Source organism: Gigantopelta aegis, chromosome 12 (genome assembly GCF_016097555.1).
Source record: "Gigantopelta aegis isolate Gae_Host chromosome 12, Gae_host_genome, whole genome shotgun sequence".
Lineage (NCBI taxonomy): Eukaryota > Metazoa > Mollusca > Gastropoda > Neomphalida > Peltospiridae > Gigantopelta > Gigantopelta aegis.
The window spans coordinates 35578942-35597471 of NC_054710.1; the positions used below are offsets into that span (position 1 = coordinate 35578942).

Sequence of the window (18530 nt, forward strand, 5' to 3'; positions counted from 1 at the left end):
GACTGCTAAAGCCCTGAATACCATCTGTGTAATGTTTTTTTATTTTTCTTACCAGACTCCTCTGTTTTGCTGTGTCACATCTGGAAATCACCTTGCAGCTGAGTCCTATCTGCACTTTGCTGATCCTAACATCCAGGGAGGAGAGGTAATATGTTTCAGTCATTTCATTTTGCATAGATGAAACAGTTGATACGTAGAGAACTATATAGAGGATTCGCCATGAGTGTTTTTTAATATGGAAAATATCAACCGAGTCTATGTTAATCTGCCTCGACAAATACTGATTAACTAGATGAGGTTGATATTTTACATATTAAAAAACACGAGTAGCGAATTCTATTTATCCTATAACACTTCTTAAATAACATTCTAATTAATTTTTCAGTAAATCACAGTACTAAAGTCGCCGCCATCGATAATATGACGTCATCACGATTAGCACAGATTAGTTTGACGTCACGCATTTTAAACAAATGTTTAAAAACGTTACGCTCAGATACACGGGTCTTGTTGGCTTGTAAGCAAATGACCCATCCACAGCAACACATTACCTAGAGACGTTGCAAATTTGCATACCATTACTAACCGGGTTAATAAAGTAAATTATCACATGGGTTTATGACATGGATATCATGGGTAAGTTATAGGATAATGTGTGTCATTTCATTTTGCTTTATTACACATCGCTCATAGGTGAAACACTTGATACATAGAGAACTATATAGGCCTTATTGGTATGTTTTTCACATTTATGAATGAAGACGTCTGTGTTTGTTTTTAGATTGACTCCGATACAAAACAACTGATAATGCAGGGACCTCTTCATAAGGCTGTTGAGAAGGGAGATCTTTCAATGGTGCTCATTCTTCTTAGCTCGCAGAGACTGAATATTGATGCAGAAAGAGTTTACGACCGTAAGTTAGTTGGTCTCATATGTTAGGCCCAAACCTCTCAGTATTTGCTGTAATCCAAACATAAGCAGGGCCGATTTCATATGTCTGGGTTATCGGTGGGTTTGGGAAACATATGGGTTAAACCTAGGTTAAACCCTGGGTCATGTTTACTGTGCATTTCACATGTCTGGTTTTCAATAACCTTAGTTTAACACTGGATTGAAATTGTATTGCTTGTTTAAACCTGCCCTTGAGGTGGTTTTTCACTGGGTTTGCTCAAAGTAACTTTTCTTCATAGATAATTTCGCCAGCAAAAATGGTGCTTTACATCAGCATCGCAGAGCCATTAAATGTGAACGTATTTTTAGAGACCATTTTAACCCACTACAGTAGCAGATAAAGATGCCCGTTTGTCTTTTTTTAATTTTCGTTTAGCACAACTGTATATAGAGAATAATACATGAGTGGCTGTTAGATACCATTTATCTTACAACAAGTTGTTTTAAAATGTATCTAGCGGGCGAAAGTGAGTTTGATACATTTTTAATCAGCAAGTTGTAAGATAAATGGTATCTAACGGACACGAATGCATTATTTTATTTCTTACATATCTTAAAAAATCAGGTTTTAAGCACATTTTTACATCTTTTTCGACTAAAAGTTATTTACAGCCCTTCCGCTTGTAGCTAAGTTACTCGTCACAGACAAATGATTGTCAGGTTAACTATACATCACAGTGTAATCGATTTTGAATGTGCTATTTTTCCATTGGATGAATGACATTGGTGACCTGGCTCCGTATTCATAAACGTACTTAAGTCAATGTATGATACTTATCTATGTACTTTAAGTATGTATTTAGGTATCATACATTGACTTAAGTACGTTTATTCAGAGCCTGGACATCACCTAGGAGCAGCCAGTCATATGTCTTGAAATTGTTAACACACGTACATGTTAACAAGTATGTGTTATCAAAAATAACAAATGATGTTCTCACCAATGGGTGTGTAAGACAATTATTCACCATGTTCCACTTTACACACTGTTCTGAGTATTGCTATTGCTTTGTATTTTAATCACACTCGCAGATAATTTTCAAAAACAAGTTACATTGTATCTTTATTCTGCTAAAAATGTATATAATGAATTGCATTAAAATGACAATTTTAACACTGAAAACAGAGTCATGAACGTAAATTCTTTAAAGGTCTATCACAAACTGCAGTCTTATAATAACATGCTTTTGTGTTTGTCTCATCTTAATAAAGAGGAAAGAAGGCGAGATAGGCCTACAGGTTTGAAAATTTAACAAAACGTTTCCTCGTTAATACCCCTCAGGCGTATGGGTCCCTTTTTAGTTTTTGAGGGTGTGTGGAGGAGGCTGGTTTTTGAGGGTGTGTGGAGGAGGCTGGTTTTTGAGGGTGTGTGGAGGAGGCTGGTTTTTGAGGGTGTGTGGAGGAGGCTGGTTTTTGAGGGTGTGTGGAGGAGGCTGGTTTTTGCCCCAATTAAAGGGAAATGCCCAATTCTAGGTAACAAACGTTTATTGATCTGTGCATTATTACCAACAGCTATGTAGGGTTCTGTACGCATTTTACGTGGATTACAACTACATGTAATATGATGGAATGATGGAAATACACAGTGAAACGTTTTCAGGCCAGCTTATTTTGGCCAAACATCTCCATCATTTTTGCCCGAATATGGTTTGCCCCAGACTGTGAAGGGGAGTGGGGGAGGAGATAGCTGACCCCCCATCTTGTACGCGAATGCTAATAATATACTAGCAACGAGTTTGAACTACAAAGTAATCAAGTGTAAGCTATCCCTCGCTTATGTTCCTTTCCAGATCTGCAGGTAACCCATGTAAAAAGCGTGGTTTTGTAAACACGAGTAAAACACACACATGCAAAATGCACCACGGGTGTAGGTCTTGGTGAAGTTTTTCAGTGTTTTATGTAAACCAGTGTTATACCTAGGTTTTCATATAACCCAGACATGTGAAATCGGCCCAAGTGGTTTTCAGTCGCCCTTTCCCTCAGCAACTCTAGGTGTAATTCAGTGGTAAAGCGCTCGCTTGATCAGCTACATTTGTGTATTGGATGTCAAACATTTGGTAATATTGACATATAGTCTTAGAGAGGAAACCCGCTACATTTTTCCATTAGTTGCAAGGGATATTTTATATACAACATCCTACAGACAGGATAACAAATACCACAGGCTTTGATATACCAGTCGTGGTGCACTGGCTGGAACGATAAATAGCCCAGTAACTTTTAATTGAATAACACTAGTGAGAGAGAGAGAGAGAGAGAGAGAGAGAGAGAGACACAGAGAAAGAGAGAGAATAACTATGAGGATGCCAAGCAGAGAGTGAGAAGGGGAGAGAGAGACAGACTCGGGGAGAGATACAGAGAGAGACTCAATGAGAGAGGGGATAGAACAGAGAGAGAGAGATGGGAAAATATAGAGAGGGACACAGAAAGAGAAAAGGAGATGGAGAGAGTGAGCGAGAGAGAGAGAGAGAGAGATAGTGAGTGTGAGAGAGAATGAGAGAGAAGGATAGAACAGAGAGAGACAGAAAGAAATAGAAAGAGAGGGACACGGAAAGAACAGTTGGAGAGATAGATAGAGTGAGAGAGAGAGACTGACAGACAGACAGACAGACTCAGGGTGAGAGACAGAGAGAGATTCTGTGAGATCGAGAGAAGAATAGAACAGAGAAAGAGAGAGACTCAATGAGGGAAAACATAACACATCTCTGACTTCTGTGTTATTTCAGGAAAAACTCCTCTCATGGTTGCGCTACAGAAACATGTCCGAGGGTGTCAAGAACGTGACAGGAGGGATATCATCCAGTTACTTGTCAACATGCTGACAGACCAACAGATTGACCTAGCAAAAGTGGTGAGTATATCCACAATGAGCAGGACCTACATGTACCCTATTCCAGCCATTGTCCCCCATGACCTGTCTAGTGAGTGATACAGTGCATACATATATATAGAGGATAATAAACAAGTTATTATCACATTTATGTCCCAAGTGAAATAATTTTCACTTGTCATGAGCTCTCTCTCTCTCTCTCTCTCTCTCTCTCTGTTCTATCCTTTTCTCTCATTCTCTCTCTCTAACAGTCACTCTCTCTCTATCTATTTCACTCACTCTCTCCATCTATCAAATTTATGTCCCAACCATTGTGAAATAATTTTCACTTGTCACAAGCTTTAGCTTTATTTCACAAGGGACATATATTTGATAATAACTGGTACCGAGTCTGTTATTCTGTTTATTACCCCAGCTATTTTGGGGTTTTTAAAAGCCTTTATTTTTGATATAGCCTACATCGGCTACACAGTCCATGTATATAGGAACAATGTAAGCTACTTTACTGTTCTGGGTATTGCTTTAACTTTGTATTTTATTTTTATTTTACAGATAATTTTCAAAACCCAAAGTTCTATATATTCTGTAAACAAAAATCTACAATGAATTGCATTAAACTACCATTTTATTACATGTTTAACACTGAAACCAGAAAGACATACCGGTAAATGCAAATGCTTTAAACTATGTGGTGTCATTATGTGTGCTTTGCCAAATCGTGATGACGTCATATTTAGTACCGACAAAGTGATTGGTTTGTTGGCGTCAAATCGTCCAATAGTAGTGTACGTTAAACCAATGCATGATTTTTATTTTCCCGGTTATGAGTGCCTGCTGGGGTAATAAAAACAATTCTCTGTTTCTGTCTCTTTCTGTGTCTGTCTCTATGTCATGTCTCTCTCTCTATCTGTCTCTCTCTCTCACTCTCTCACTCTCTCTCTCTCTCTCTCTCTCTCTCTCTCTCTCTCTCTCTCTCTCTCTCTCTCTCTCTCTCTCTCTCTCTCTCTCTCTCTGTGTGTTTCTTTCTCTATCACTGTAATCCTTTTTCTTTTTTTTTAAATTTAAAATACTAGATTTTATTAAGTACTGTACATTTGTTTATTATTGCTGTATACTAACTAAATCCTAAATCCATTTTTGCAGACACCCTGTAGCGACCGCTCTGTCCTGATGTATGCGGTGGAGTCGAAGGATATAGAAATTGTCAAATACATCCTCGACACGGTCGGACCCATCGAAGCCCGGCAACTGATCAACACACAGAATAAAGACGGGAACACGAGCATGCACATCGCGGCCGGGCTGAAGAACATCGGCCCCGCAGATCACGTCGAGCTGGGTCGTCTGCTGCTCAGACACGGCGGACAGCAGATCAAGAACTATGAGAAACCCAATGGGATGACACCAAAGGACTGGAATGCCCCTCTGGTGAGCCAGTTTTTAAATTTATCTCATCTTGTGGGTGTTAAGATTAAAAAAAAATAAAAATTGCCTTTTAGGGGTCAAAATTGTTTGGTTTTTCACGCCTTTCATAGGGTTGAAATTTTGCACTTTTCATGGTGTCCAAATTTAGGTTTTTTCTCCTTTCATGGTGTCAAAATTTAGTTTATCTCGCCTTTTAGGAGGTTGAAATTTAGTTTTTTTACCTCTTTTAGTGCTTGAAATTAGCGGGGTGGTTTTTTGCCTTTTTGGGGTCGAAATTTAGTTTTTCGCACCTTTCAGGGGTTGAAATTTAGTTTTCCTCACCTTTATTTATTTTTTGTTGTTTTCCAGGGGTTGAAATTTAGGTGGGTGTTTTGCCAGAATAGTGAATTTTAAGAGTCACTTTTATTCCATTCAGAGAATTTACTGTCCCATAAAAATGGCATGGCAAAATAACTATAGGCATGTACATTGCTCGTCGTTCAGGGATCAATGTTTTTTTAAACTCATTTTTTTTACAACCAACACACTGACATTTATAACCAATCACAGGACTTGTGATGTTATCAGCTAGCTTCCCAATCAAAAGTTTGGTGCACCTCAAATTTTGACCCACCCGGAAGTTATTTGGTTTAGTGTTGCCTGCTATACTCAGTATGTATGTTTGAAAACTGTTGAAAATACCGATGTTTGTCTTGATAAAGTTATTCAAATATGCGACTTAATTTGTATTGATTTAATGCTAAATGGTTCTGTGCAAATAACCGATTTATGCTATAAACCGATATGCAATAAAGTGGATTCAACTGTAGCAGTAAGTTCAATTAATGGAAGAGTTCAGTAGAAATATATTGTTTTATCTTTTCCCTTTTTATTTCCTTTTCAGTTTGAGCAGATCAGAAGGACATTCAACAGATGAAATTGGCAAGATGGTGAATTTTATTAGCATAGTATACATTGTATATAGTTGTCAGTAACATGATTCCAGAAAAAGAAACTTTTTCAGTATTTAATATTTTTTGTGTATTTTCAGTTCCTCTTTATATATTTTATATGAGGTTAATCATCACAGTTAGGTGTTTCCCATATAGTTTTTAGATAAAGTGTAAGTTTCTTAACTGTTCCAATTGCAGAAGTTATGTGTCATTGTAGCTTCTGCAATTGGAATTGTTATTGAACTGTTTTTGGTTTAGTTTCTATGTTGATGTTTTGATCATACAATGGTCATAAGATAAAGTGTAAGTTATTTAACAATTCCAATTGCAGAAGTTATGTGTCACATAACTTCTGCAATTTGAATTAAATTGTTATTGAACTGTTTTTGGTTTACTTTTTATGTTAATCGTTTGGACATACATGTTGGCATTATTATAAGAGCATATAACTTCTACAATTGGAATTGTTATTGAACTGTTTTTGGTTTAGTTTTATGACCTTACACTGTGGTTTTACATAAATATATATAAATAATTTTCATATACTTACCATTTATGACACCCAATAGTCGATGTGTATTTTTGTGCTGGGGTGTCGTTAAACATTCATTCATTGAATGATCAATGCTAGTGTTGGATAACATATGTTTCATTCACTATATTACATTTATGGGAAAGACTTCCGAACGTTCCAGCATGTATGCATATACTATCATTAACCATGTAACTCTAAACCTAAGCCTGAATGAACTGAATGCTGGAACGTTCGGAAAGTCTTGCCCAAATGTTTAATTCTCTGAGGTCTGGAATGGAGAATTGAATATATAGTTTCATAATGATAGATGATTGGCTCATTTTTGTATTTGCACGACACCAGAGCCAGTTTAAGGATCCGCGGGGCATGTAGCACAAATAACAGCAGGTCCCCGTTCCCAGGATATATATTTTGCAACCCTTTCAGGAAGAGGGGGAAAATGGCCTGGAGAAATTAAATGTACACCTCACCGCGGAATCCCCTGAAGCACGTGGTCCATAACACGTGCTACATGTGCTGCTAAGATAAACCGGCTCTGCTCAATACTGTTTCTCACAACCACAAATCCTCATTCAGTTGATGCAAGCACTCTGTGGCATTACAAAATGTTTGCTAGCTTGGTTTTTGTGATGTGTGTGTGTGGTAGTTTTTTTTTATGTGGTTTTTTTTTGGGGGGGGGGGGGGGTTGTAATCTTTTTGACCCATTTAATTTGAAATGGGCATGAAGCGTCATGAGCGACACAAGTTGTTAGTGACAACAACAAAATGTATGAAATGATCAAACCCTGTAAGCTTTTATATAATTGTATGTGTGTATGTATGTATGTATGCATGCTTCCATGCATGCATGTCTGTCTGTCTGTCTGTCTGTCTGTGTGTATGTATGTCTGTATGTGCGTATGTATGTATGTATTAATGTATGAATATCTATATATTGTATGTATGTATGTCATGTATGTCAAGGTTACATACATAGATATTAACGCACTGCAGGGGATAATTAAATCGTTTCTGGCCTCACAAATTGTCCCATGCCATTGCTGGGTCTCGAACCTATGGCACCGAATTACCCACAACTTGCAGACTTGCCACGATACATTTTGAGCTATTGATGTATGTATGTTTGTATGTATATATGTATGTATGTGAATGTATGTATGTATGTACATGAATGTATGTATGTACATGTATGTATGTACATGTATGTATGTATGTATGTACATGTATGTATGTATGTACGTATGTATGTATGTATGTACAATGTACATGTATGTATATGTATGTATGTATGTATGTATGTATGTACATGTATGTATATGTATGTATGTATGTACAATGTACATGTATGTACATGTATGTACATGTATGTATGTATGTATGTATGTATGTATGTACATGTATGTATATGTATGTATGTATATAAGAACATTTGTTAAAAGATAGATCTATGATAATGAAAGTGCTTATGGTTTAAGTAGATTAACAATTATTTTACTGTCTGTGATTTTGCTACCGGTCTCGGTGGCATCGTGGTAGGCCATCGGTCTACAGGCTGGTAGGTACTGGGTTCGGATCCCAGTCGAGGCATGGGATTTTTTATCCAGATACCGACTCCAAACCCTGAGTGAGTGTTCCGCAAGGCTCAATGGGTAGGTGTAAAACACACCGACCAGTGATCCATAACTGGTTCAACAAAGGCCATGGTTTGTGCTATCCTGCCTGTGGGAAGCGCAAATAAAAGATCCCTTGCTGCTAATTGGAAAGAGTATCTGTGTGGTCCATAACCATATGTCTGACGCCATATAACCGTAAATAAAATGTGTTGAGTGCGTCGTTAAATAAAACATTTCCTTCTTTCTTTCTTTCTTTCTGTGATTTTGCTTTTAATTCTTTTCTTATATAAGATATGTTAAAGTTATCACATCATGGTTATTTGCACTCTTTCGATGTTTTAATAAAAAAGAGATATGCTATACTAGCTGTCAGTCAATACATTGAAAGTGTTCAAATGACACAATAAGGAAGTTTGACTCGGTGATAGGTGTGGGTTTAATAATTATGCGGTTGTAGAGATTTACCACATTTTTTTTTTTTTGTTGTTGTCAGTGGGGGAAATAACCAAAGTGCAATACAGTGTTTGCAATGGCATAATAGCTAGGTTACACGTAAAAACAGAATTGATTGTCTGAACTGTTTTGTGTATATTAACACATATTAAATGATTTACGTGGATTTTTCTGTTTCCAGAGGTAAACAGTAATACCGTCCATTACATAATCATACTCATCACGTCATGTGTGGATGTTCATAATATAGATAATTGTTTTACCCTTTCTTATTATTAGTAAGAAACTAAGATTATTTTATCTTCATGTATTATAAAACACTTCCAGTACATTCCGTCAAACATACGGTCAAAGTGCAACGATACGGTCAAAACCGTATTGCGATATATTGCGATATAAGAAACCGTATTGCAATATGTATTGCAATATAGTTGATATTATTGAAATTTAATATTTATGGATGTTTTTTTTAAATGAAAGCAGAATGCATAAACTTATTAATGATCTTTATTAGTTTCAGCTGTCAGGCTAAACCCATCATCACAAACATGAAACACGTCGGCGTTTCTTTGATGGTCAATTGCTAAATAATTGTTGCACGCGTTTTTCGTGAATAAAATTTAACATAGCTAGTTTAAGTTAAATAAGTAATACTAAGTATATAAATCGAAATATTTGTAATATTGATTCCATCATAGACCTAAATGATTATATAAACCACGACATTTATTAGTAGCATAATGGTCATTTTAATTTTTTAACAAAATAGTAGTCTACTAGAACACCGGTGTGACGGTGTCAAACTGTTTTTAAATTGTCACATTTGGAAATCCTTGCTATCGGGCTTTAACGTTGCTGCTCGCTTGACACGGAAATGTACATATTGAATCGCAATATTTCGGCAGGTCGACCGAACCAGAGGTTATTGGTCGAGGTGTTTTGAATGATCGGCCGAAGTATTCCGAGTTCAGGGAAAAACAGCTAAGTGCGATTCTCACTTATTGGTTTATTTCTTTGAATATGATAGCCGTAGCCTTATTCCATTGTGAATGAACAATGAATAATAATGTGTAAGTAACAAAACATTTATTTATAAATATCGTTAACTGGTTATTTTTATTGGACTTTTAACACGTTTTGTTTAGAAGTTAGAACCAAGTATAACCGACCTATCACTTCGTATGCCAACAAGTAAGCCGACGACGCTTGACGTGGTTGTTACATTTCCTGTCATCACCAATTAATAAAATGATGGGTGTTTTCGTTTGTTTGTTTGTTTGTTTGTTTGCCTATTTCAAGTCAAATAAGATACTTTGAAAAAGATAGCGTGTAAAAATCGCGATACGCAAAACTGTACCGCGGTTCGTATCGAGCTGATTAATTATCACGGTATACCGGTATACCGGTTTATCGTTGCAGCACTAGTCAAAGGTACCACTAGAATGCCAAGTGAGACGTGACACTTCGTGACGTCATCAACTGGCGGACTACAACCGTACAGGAAAGTCAACGAGTTGAGTGATATAAATTAAGATCGATTGTGGGTAATAAATAGGATATTAAACTCTCTACCATTTCATATCATGTTTATGTCCCTCGTGAAATAATTTCCATTGTAACTCGCTAAAGCTCGTGATAATTGAAAATTATTTCACTTGGGACATAACTATAATATGAAATGGAAGCTCATTTAATATCATATAAGACTGTCTAATCCAGCATCCTGTGTATACCGGCGCATTTTCTCTGTCCCGCTTGAATCGGAGTTAGACACGATTCCAACGCATTTGTAATAATTTCGCTTTCTTTTACAACATCTGTTACAGCCCTAGATGAAACTTTATCCACCAACCACCGTTTGTATTGACAGGGTGTGACAACGGATACAGCACAGTCATATCCTGTTACTAGCAGAATACGGCTTTGACGTCGTCACATGCATAGCCTACATTAGAAAAATCACTCATTTGACCTCTAGGTCATCATACAATGTGGCTGAGATAACAGAAATAATAGCTTTCTCTCTTAATTTTTATGGTCTACAGGATAAAAATAATAACTACTAAATGACGTCGGATATCTGCTTTATCCTGTTCAGGCTGAATGAGAAATTCCGCTCGGAAGAGCCTTTCGGAATTTCCCATTCTTACCTTCGCAGAATAAAGCCGATATCCGACGTCATTAACTAGTTATTATCTCTTTATTATGATAATGCTTGTTTGTACATTTTCAATGCAAGCCAGGCTACAAACTTTTGAATGTATTTTAGCGCTACAATATCGTAAAACTGTCGTAGGCTATGACTTTACAACGACAAATGCCATAGCCTACGCAGTCCTTTTTTCTTTTTTTAAAAATTATAAGTGAGTGGAAAATCGCACACCTTAATATGCCAAGGCGAGTGAAAAATCAATCTCCATAATGAATAAAATAGGCAGTGTAGCTCCGATTTGATTTTGATTGGTACTGTCTATTAAACCAATATTTCCCAATTTGTTCAACAAAGAGAAATACCAGTTTAACGACTGCATGGAAGCCACTGCCATGCTTTTAATTTTTATTGTTTTAATAAAAGGACCTTCCAATCAGCTAAATGAGCTATGAAAACTGTTGATTTGTGTAAACCGTGGAAATAAATATACCTACATGTATCTATTTTACGTGCACCGTTTGTTGAGTGTAACGTGTGCTGTTTTTCACACGTCAGATTGAAATTACATGCGTTGTACGAGCGCGATCACACTCGTGCACCTTAAAAAGCAAGGTCTGCCTACGACTGTTTTACGATATCGTATCGCTGAGATAGCTTCGAAAATCTGGGTCCAGGAGTACAAAATACCACCAAACTTACTAGTTCTCACGCCAAATGTGAATGGAAATTTTAACAGACAAGCTAGTTTTAAATTAAAAAAATATATAACCCAACAATCTGGCTGACAACCACTCTTTTTCAAACTGACTAAAGAATATCTTTTCCATTGAATACACAATTTCACACTCAGTTTAAATGATTTTGAGTGATGTAAACATGTTGGTCGTTTTGGGTTTTTTCTTCTTTCTTTGATCCCTTGCTACTTATGGAAAAATGCGGCCACTCTATGACTATATGACAAAATTACCAAATGTTTGATATCAAATAGCCAATGATAGCCAACTTCTTTTTTTCTTGATACACTTTATTTGTCTTATTTAGGCTAATCCCGTATAAATTAGATTAAATTTAATGTAAACATAATTTACAAATAACGAAATCTATTCATAATTTGGTACCACAGGATGATCATATCAAATGAAGTTTGTATTATGACAATATATGCACATTTTGGAGGATTCTCTGCTTCCGCAATTCCTGGAATGTGGGTAGGAAGCATAGAATGGTGAGGCGAAATTTCAAAATATCTATATTACATCATTTAACAATTCTGGCGGAATCCCAATTTAAAAGAATTTTTTTAATTCCAATGTCTAATATGTATTGTAATATGTTGTATGTTGTAGGACTAGTACACATTGTGGCAGATTTTAAATGTTGATTGAAACCAGTCTTGCAGACTGGTGTGATTTGTCTTTTCATTGATATTAAAACATAGACGTACGGGCTCCCATCTTTGTAGGGGGGGCCAGGCTGACTTTCGCCCGAATTAAACGAAAATGCCCGAATCTGGATTACAAACTTTATTCTTATTAGTATTACTTCCAACCAGCTTCATGTATATAGGGTTGCAAACGAATCCCAATGCATTTTTTTCGTTAATTACAACTAATTTTGAGGGTAGAATGGTGGAACTACGTGGTTAAAATGTCTCAGGTTAGCGCATTTTGCCCGAATATGTGCATCATGTTTGCCCAAATTTGAGGGTTTTTCCCCGTCTCGTACGCTTATGTACTAAAATGTATTATGCTAGTTAAAGGTACATGCCCTCTAAAATAGTGTATGGTACATGTGGATCAGCATGCTGTTTCTTACTTATAATGTGTTGGGTTTTTTGGTTGTTGTTTTTCATTCATATCATTTTTTTATTATTATTACTATTTACTGTTTTTGCATTTATATATACCTGGTTTGATTTTCTCTTGGATGTCTATAAAAGGTGAAACCAGTGGCTTGGTGTTTACTGCTTGGCGGGCACCAGAATATTGATCATCTTGTATTTTTGTAAATGCCATTTAGACTTTCGAAACGCATCCTTGTGGATCGGTAAGGAAATGTTATGATCTTGTGTTTCTCACTGTGGTTGTTTGGGATATGACAATTCAGAATTTTGATGATCACATATTTTTGTAAATGCTTTTTAGACTTTTGTAATATATTGTTGTGCTTAGTTGGATATGTGGCAGTTCTGAATTTTATTAAAGGGACATACCCTAGTTTTTAAACATTAAGGCATAGTTTTGACTATTAGAGCCGTTTTTGATAACTGAAATCATACTTTACTTAGATTTTATTGTTTTGATTATCCATTTCCGTACATTTGAAGTGTCTTTGGTCATCCTGGTTTGCTTAGTATTACAAAATGCAGTTCTCATATTTTTAAAGACGCACGTGTGTCAGAGAAGTAACGGCTATGGAGTGGAGTTTTAGTCTATTTTAGAGGGTATTTCATCATTTCAAAGTCACAGACTCTTGTTTCACTCAGTTGTAACTTTATTCAGATGTATTACAGGTTTGTAGATTAACTAAACTTAGTGTTAATTTTCATGGGTTGAAACTAGGGTCTGTCCCTTTAACTAAACTTAGTGTTAATTTTCACGGGTTGAAACTAGGGTCTGTCCCTTTAACTAAACTTAGTGTTAATTTTCACGGGTTGAAACTAGGGTCTGTCCCTTTAACTAAACTTAGTGTTAATTTTCACGGGTTGAAACTAGGGTCTGTCCCTTTAACTAAACTTAGTGTTAATTTTCACGGGTTGAAACTAGCGTCTGTCCCTTTAACTAAACTTAGTGTTAATTTTCACGGGTTGAAACTAGCGTCTGTCCCTTTAACTAAACTTAGTGTTAATTTTCATGGGTTGAAACTAGCGTCTGTCCCTTTAACTAAACTTAGTGTTAATTTTCATGGGTTGAAACTAGGGCATGTCCTTTTAAAGGGACGGACCCTAGTTTTTAAACACTAAGGCATAATTTCCACATAGACTCTAGTTTCAACCCGTAACAATGGACACTAATTTACAAACCTGTAACACATTGGGATACAACAGAGTGAAACAAGAGTCTGTGACGTTGAAATACCCTGAATAAAACGCGACTCTAGAACAGTTACTTCTCAGACGCACGTTTTTAAAAATATGAAAAAAATGCATTTTGTGGTATTAGAAACACCAGGATGACCAGAAACACTTCGGTTGTACGGAAATGGATAATCTAAACAATAAAGTATAAGTAATGTTTGATTTCAGTTATCATAAACGGCTCTAATAGTGAAAAATATGTCTTAGTGTTTAAACACGAGAGTCTGTTCCTTTAATACTTTTGTTTTATAAAATGCATTTTAGACTTCTGAAATGCATCCTTGTGGGTTGTTAAGACAGGTGACAGTTGAGGACCCTTAAAATGATTATGAACATTAGAAAAACTTGGGTTGCTAGTGCCAGAAGAATTTATTTATCAATATTATCAATTCTGGAACATCCCTTTTGAGTGTCTGTTCCCTAGAATTATTGGCTTTCTTTGCACTGCAGTGGCGGATGCAGGATTTTTCTAGGGAGGGGGTGGATCGTTTAAAAAGGGTATTTTCAGTATTCAGGTAGTGGACGCAACGTTTAAAATGTGCACCTACGGTAGTCGTACATGCACTAACGTATTTTCAGCTATGTATAGTAAAACCCTTCTAAATCGGACAACCCATATACCAAGTAAAATGGCTGATTTTAAGGGGTATTTGATTTAGAGAGAATCTGTTCAGTACTGATATTTGAAAAAAAAAAGTCTATGTAAAATGTCTGTTTTTTGGGGGAATTCTGGGTACAAAGGGCCCAGATTTGAGAGGTTTATATATGGTAACTTTCACTTTCAAGAGATGTATCAAGATGACCAAAATATTAGCACTATGAATTAATTCCAGGGAGGGTGGTGCACAGCCTCAGCACTGATAAAAGTAACTAATTATATTTGATTGAATTTTGATTTTATATATGAAATAAAGGTGTTATATATTGTTAATAGCATGACTTTTATATATATTTTACTTTTGTATTGTTTCATATATATATATTTTGAAAAATATATTAATTATATGTGTTGATGTTGTTTTTCATTCTTTGGTGTGTGAAGCGGTGGGGGTAGGGGGGTAGCTCCGTCGGTAGAGGGATTGGGGGCGTAGCCCAGTGGTAAAACGCTCGCTTGATGCGCGGTCGGTCTGGGATCGATCCCCGTCCGTGGGCTCATTGAGCTATTTCTCGTCACAGCCAGTGCACCATGACTTATATTAAAGGCTGTGGTATGTGCTGTCCTGTCTGTTGGATGGTGCATATAAAAGATTCCTTGCTACTAATTGAAAAATGTAGCGGGTTTCCTCTCTATGACTGTCAAAATTACCATTTTAACGTGATAGCAGATGATGATGTGCTCTAGTGTTCTCGTTAAACAACAACTTTAAAACTGTTGAGTGCTCGCCTAAATTGCTTGGGTCACAGGAGGGGCGGGAGTTAGCTCAGTCGGTTGAGTGCTTGGGTCACAGGAGGGGCGGGAGTTAGCTCAGTCAGTTCAGTGCTCGCCTAGAGTGCTTGGGTCACAGGAGGGGCGGGAGTTAGCTCAGTCGGTTGAGTGCTTGGGTCACAGGACGGGCGGGAGTTAGCTCAGTCGGTTGAGTGCTCGCCTAGAGTGCTTGGGTCACAGGAGGGGCGGGAGTTAGCTCAGTCGGTTGAGTGCTCGCCTAGAGTGCTTGGGTCACAGGAGGGGCGGGAGTTAGCTCAGTCGGTTGAGTGCTTGGGTCACAGGACGGGCGGGAGTTAGCTCAGTCGGTTGAGTGCTCGCCTAGAGTGCTTGGGTCACAGGAGGGGCGGGAGTTAGCTCAGTCGGTTGAGTGCTTGGGTCACAGGACGGGCGGGAGTTAGCTCAGTCGGTTGAGTGCTCGCCTAGAGTGCTTGGGTCACAGGACGGGCGGGAGTTAGCTCAGTCGGTTGAGTGCTCGCCTAGAGTGCTTGGGTCACAGGAGGGGCGGGAGTTAGCTCAGTCGGTTGAGTGCTCGCCTAGAGTGCTTGGGTCACAGGAGGGGCGGGAGTTAGCTCAGTCGGTTGAGTGCTCGCCTAGAGTGCTTGGGTCACAGGAGGGGCGGGAGTTAGCTCAGTCGGTTAAGTGCTTGGGTCACAGGAGGGGCGGGAGTTAGCTCAGTCGGTTGAGTGCTTGGGTCACAGGAGGGGCGGGAGTTAGCTCAGTTGGTTGTGTGCTCGCCTAGAGTGCTTGGGTCACAGGAGGGGCGGTAGTTAGCTCAGTCGGTTGAGTGCTTGGGTCACAGGAGGGGCGGGAGTTAGCTCAGTCGGTTGAGTGCTTGGGTCACAGCAGGGGCGGGAGTTAGCTCAGTCGGTTGAGTGCTTGGGTCACAGCAGGGGCGGGAGTTAGCTCAGTCGGTTGAGTGCTTGGGTCACAGGAGGGGCGGGAGTTAGCTCAGTCGGCTGAGCGCTCGTCTACAGTGCTTGGGTCACAGGAGGGGCGGGAGTTAGCACAGTCGGTTGAGTGCTTGGGTCACAGGAGGGGCGGGAGTTAGCACAGTCGGTTGAGTGCTTGGGTCACAGGAGGGGCGGGAGTTAGCTTAGTCGGTTGAGTGCTCGTCTACAGTGCTTGGGTCACAGGAGGGGTGGGAGTTAGCTTAGTCGGTTGAGTGCTCGCCTAAAGTACTTGGGTCACAGGAGGGGCGGGAGTTAGCTCAGTCGGTTGAGTGCTTGCCTTACGAGCTTGCGTCGCTGTATCGAAGCCACTTGGGTGATCCATGCAACTGATTGTTTTTTCTCGTTCCAACCAGTGCACCATAACTGGTCAAAGATTGTGGTATGTGCTTTCGTGTCTGTGGGAAAGCGCATATAAAAGATACCTTGCTGCTAATTGGAAAAAGATGTAGTGGGTTTTCTCTGATGACTGTCAGAATTACCAAATGTTTGACATCCAATAGCAGTTGATTGATGTCAAACATTTGGTATGTTTGGCATTTTAGTCTTAAAAGAGGAAACGTGCTACATTTTTCATTAGTAGTAAGGGATATTTTAGTCTTAAAAGTGGAAACGTGCTACATTTTTCATTAGTAGTAAGGGACATTTTACATAACCCATCCCAAAGAAGAACGAAAAATAGCTCAATAGGCCCACCTACAAGGATCGATCCTAAACTGACCGCGCATTAGGCGAGCGCTTTACCATTGGGCAACGTCCGGCCCTATGTTGAAAGTTGCATATAATTATACTATTTAAAAACACAAAGTCTTAGTTGGCATGATTCGAGCCTACTGCACCGATTCACAATGTAATTTTACTATCGGCGACCGTAACCACGCAGCCAGCCGCGGTTGATCTGGGATCGATCCCCGTCGGTGAGCCCATTGGGCTATTTCTCGTTCCAGCCAGTGCACCACGACTGGTATATCAAAGACCGTGGTATGTACTACCCTGTATGTGGGATGGTGCATATAAAATATCCCTTGCTGCTAATCGAAAAAAGTAGCCCATGAAGTGGCGACAGCGGGTTTCCTCTCTCAATATCTGTGGTCCTTAACCATATGTGCGACACCATATAACCGTAAATAAAATGTGTTGAGTGCGTCGTTAAATAAAAAGTTTTCTATTTTTCTTAACCACGCAGCCAAACAGAACATCTCCTTCACCGAATCTAGAAATATTTGTTTTAATAAAAACGTGATGGAAAAAACCCAGGAAAAAAGTCACAACTTTTAAAGGGACATTCCCGAGTTTGATGCATTGTAAGATGTTTCCGACTAATAAAATATTTCTACGATTAAACTTACATAGTAAATATATTTTCTTGTTTAGAATATCAATGTCTGTATATTCAATGTGTTTCTGGTCGTCTTAATATTTGTAAGAAGCCAAAACTGGGTTTTGTCTTCAAACAATTTCGTAAATACGAAAAAAATAAAAAACGTTTATGGAAATAAAGTGAAATTTAACCTGTTAGAATATTAGAACGATCAGAATCACGTTTAATATACAGCCACTAATATTTTATTAATATATATATACTGAGAGTTTTTATGAATGTCCGATGTCACTTTCAAACATAAAACATAAAAACCTCAAACAATTAGTTGACATACTGTGCGTGCAACAACCCGACGCCACAGTAATATTCAGTACACAAACAAATCATTCACTGGAAGATATTTTAAATATCTCAAACCGCCTTACGGGCATCTCACCACTATTGATTATACAGTGGTGACAATACAAACATAAAGCCAAGCACCGACTAAATTAATAGTAGGTGCTATATACTATCCAACCAGAAGATAACCCAGAAGAAAACAGCCTTCGTAATGCGATTTAAGGAAAGGGTTGGGGTGGGTTGGAGGGTGGACCGGCTGCACTGGCAGGTGCAGAGGAGCACCAGCAGTCCGACCGGGGCCGGTAACAGGTGGAGGGTGGTATAGTGCTATGGAATTTGGAAAGTCCCGTAGGATTAAGCCAAAGAGAAAGGGTGCGCAATTTTGTGAAGGAAATTAGGCGCCATTTCGAACGATCCGCCAAAAAATTAAAATAGGGAGTTACTGCCAGTATGAGCAGTTTATACCAACACTACTACATTTGTATGATGTTTTAGCGGGGGTTTTGTTTATTGTTTAGTTGGT

At 38.3% G+C, this 18530-nt stretch overlaps 1 protein-coding gene across 1 annotated transcript in view; it reads left to right on the forward strand.

The window, feature by feature from the left end:
• Nucleotides 1–7597, forward strand: part of LOC121385735 — a 49919-nt gene extending 42322 nt beyond the window's left edge. Inside the window, exons 5-9 of the mRNA XM_041516504.1 lie at nucleotides 56–145; nucleotides 782–914; nucleotides 3679–3803; nucleotides 4926–5210; nucleotides 6091–7597. Of these exons, the coding sequence (XP_041372438.1) occupies nucleotides 56–145; nucleotides 782–914; nucleotides 3679–3803; nucleotides 4926–5210; nucleotides 6091–6123 (666 nt within the window). The 3' untranslated portion in view covers nucleotides 6124–7597. The remainder of the gene's footprint in view (nucleotides 1–55; nucleotides 146–781; nucleotides 915–3678; nucleotides 3804–4925; nucleotides 5211–6090) is intronic.
• Nucleotides 7598–18530: the final 10933 nt, after the last annotated feature.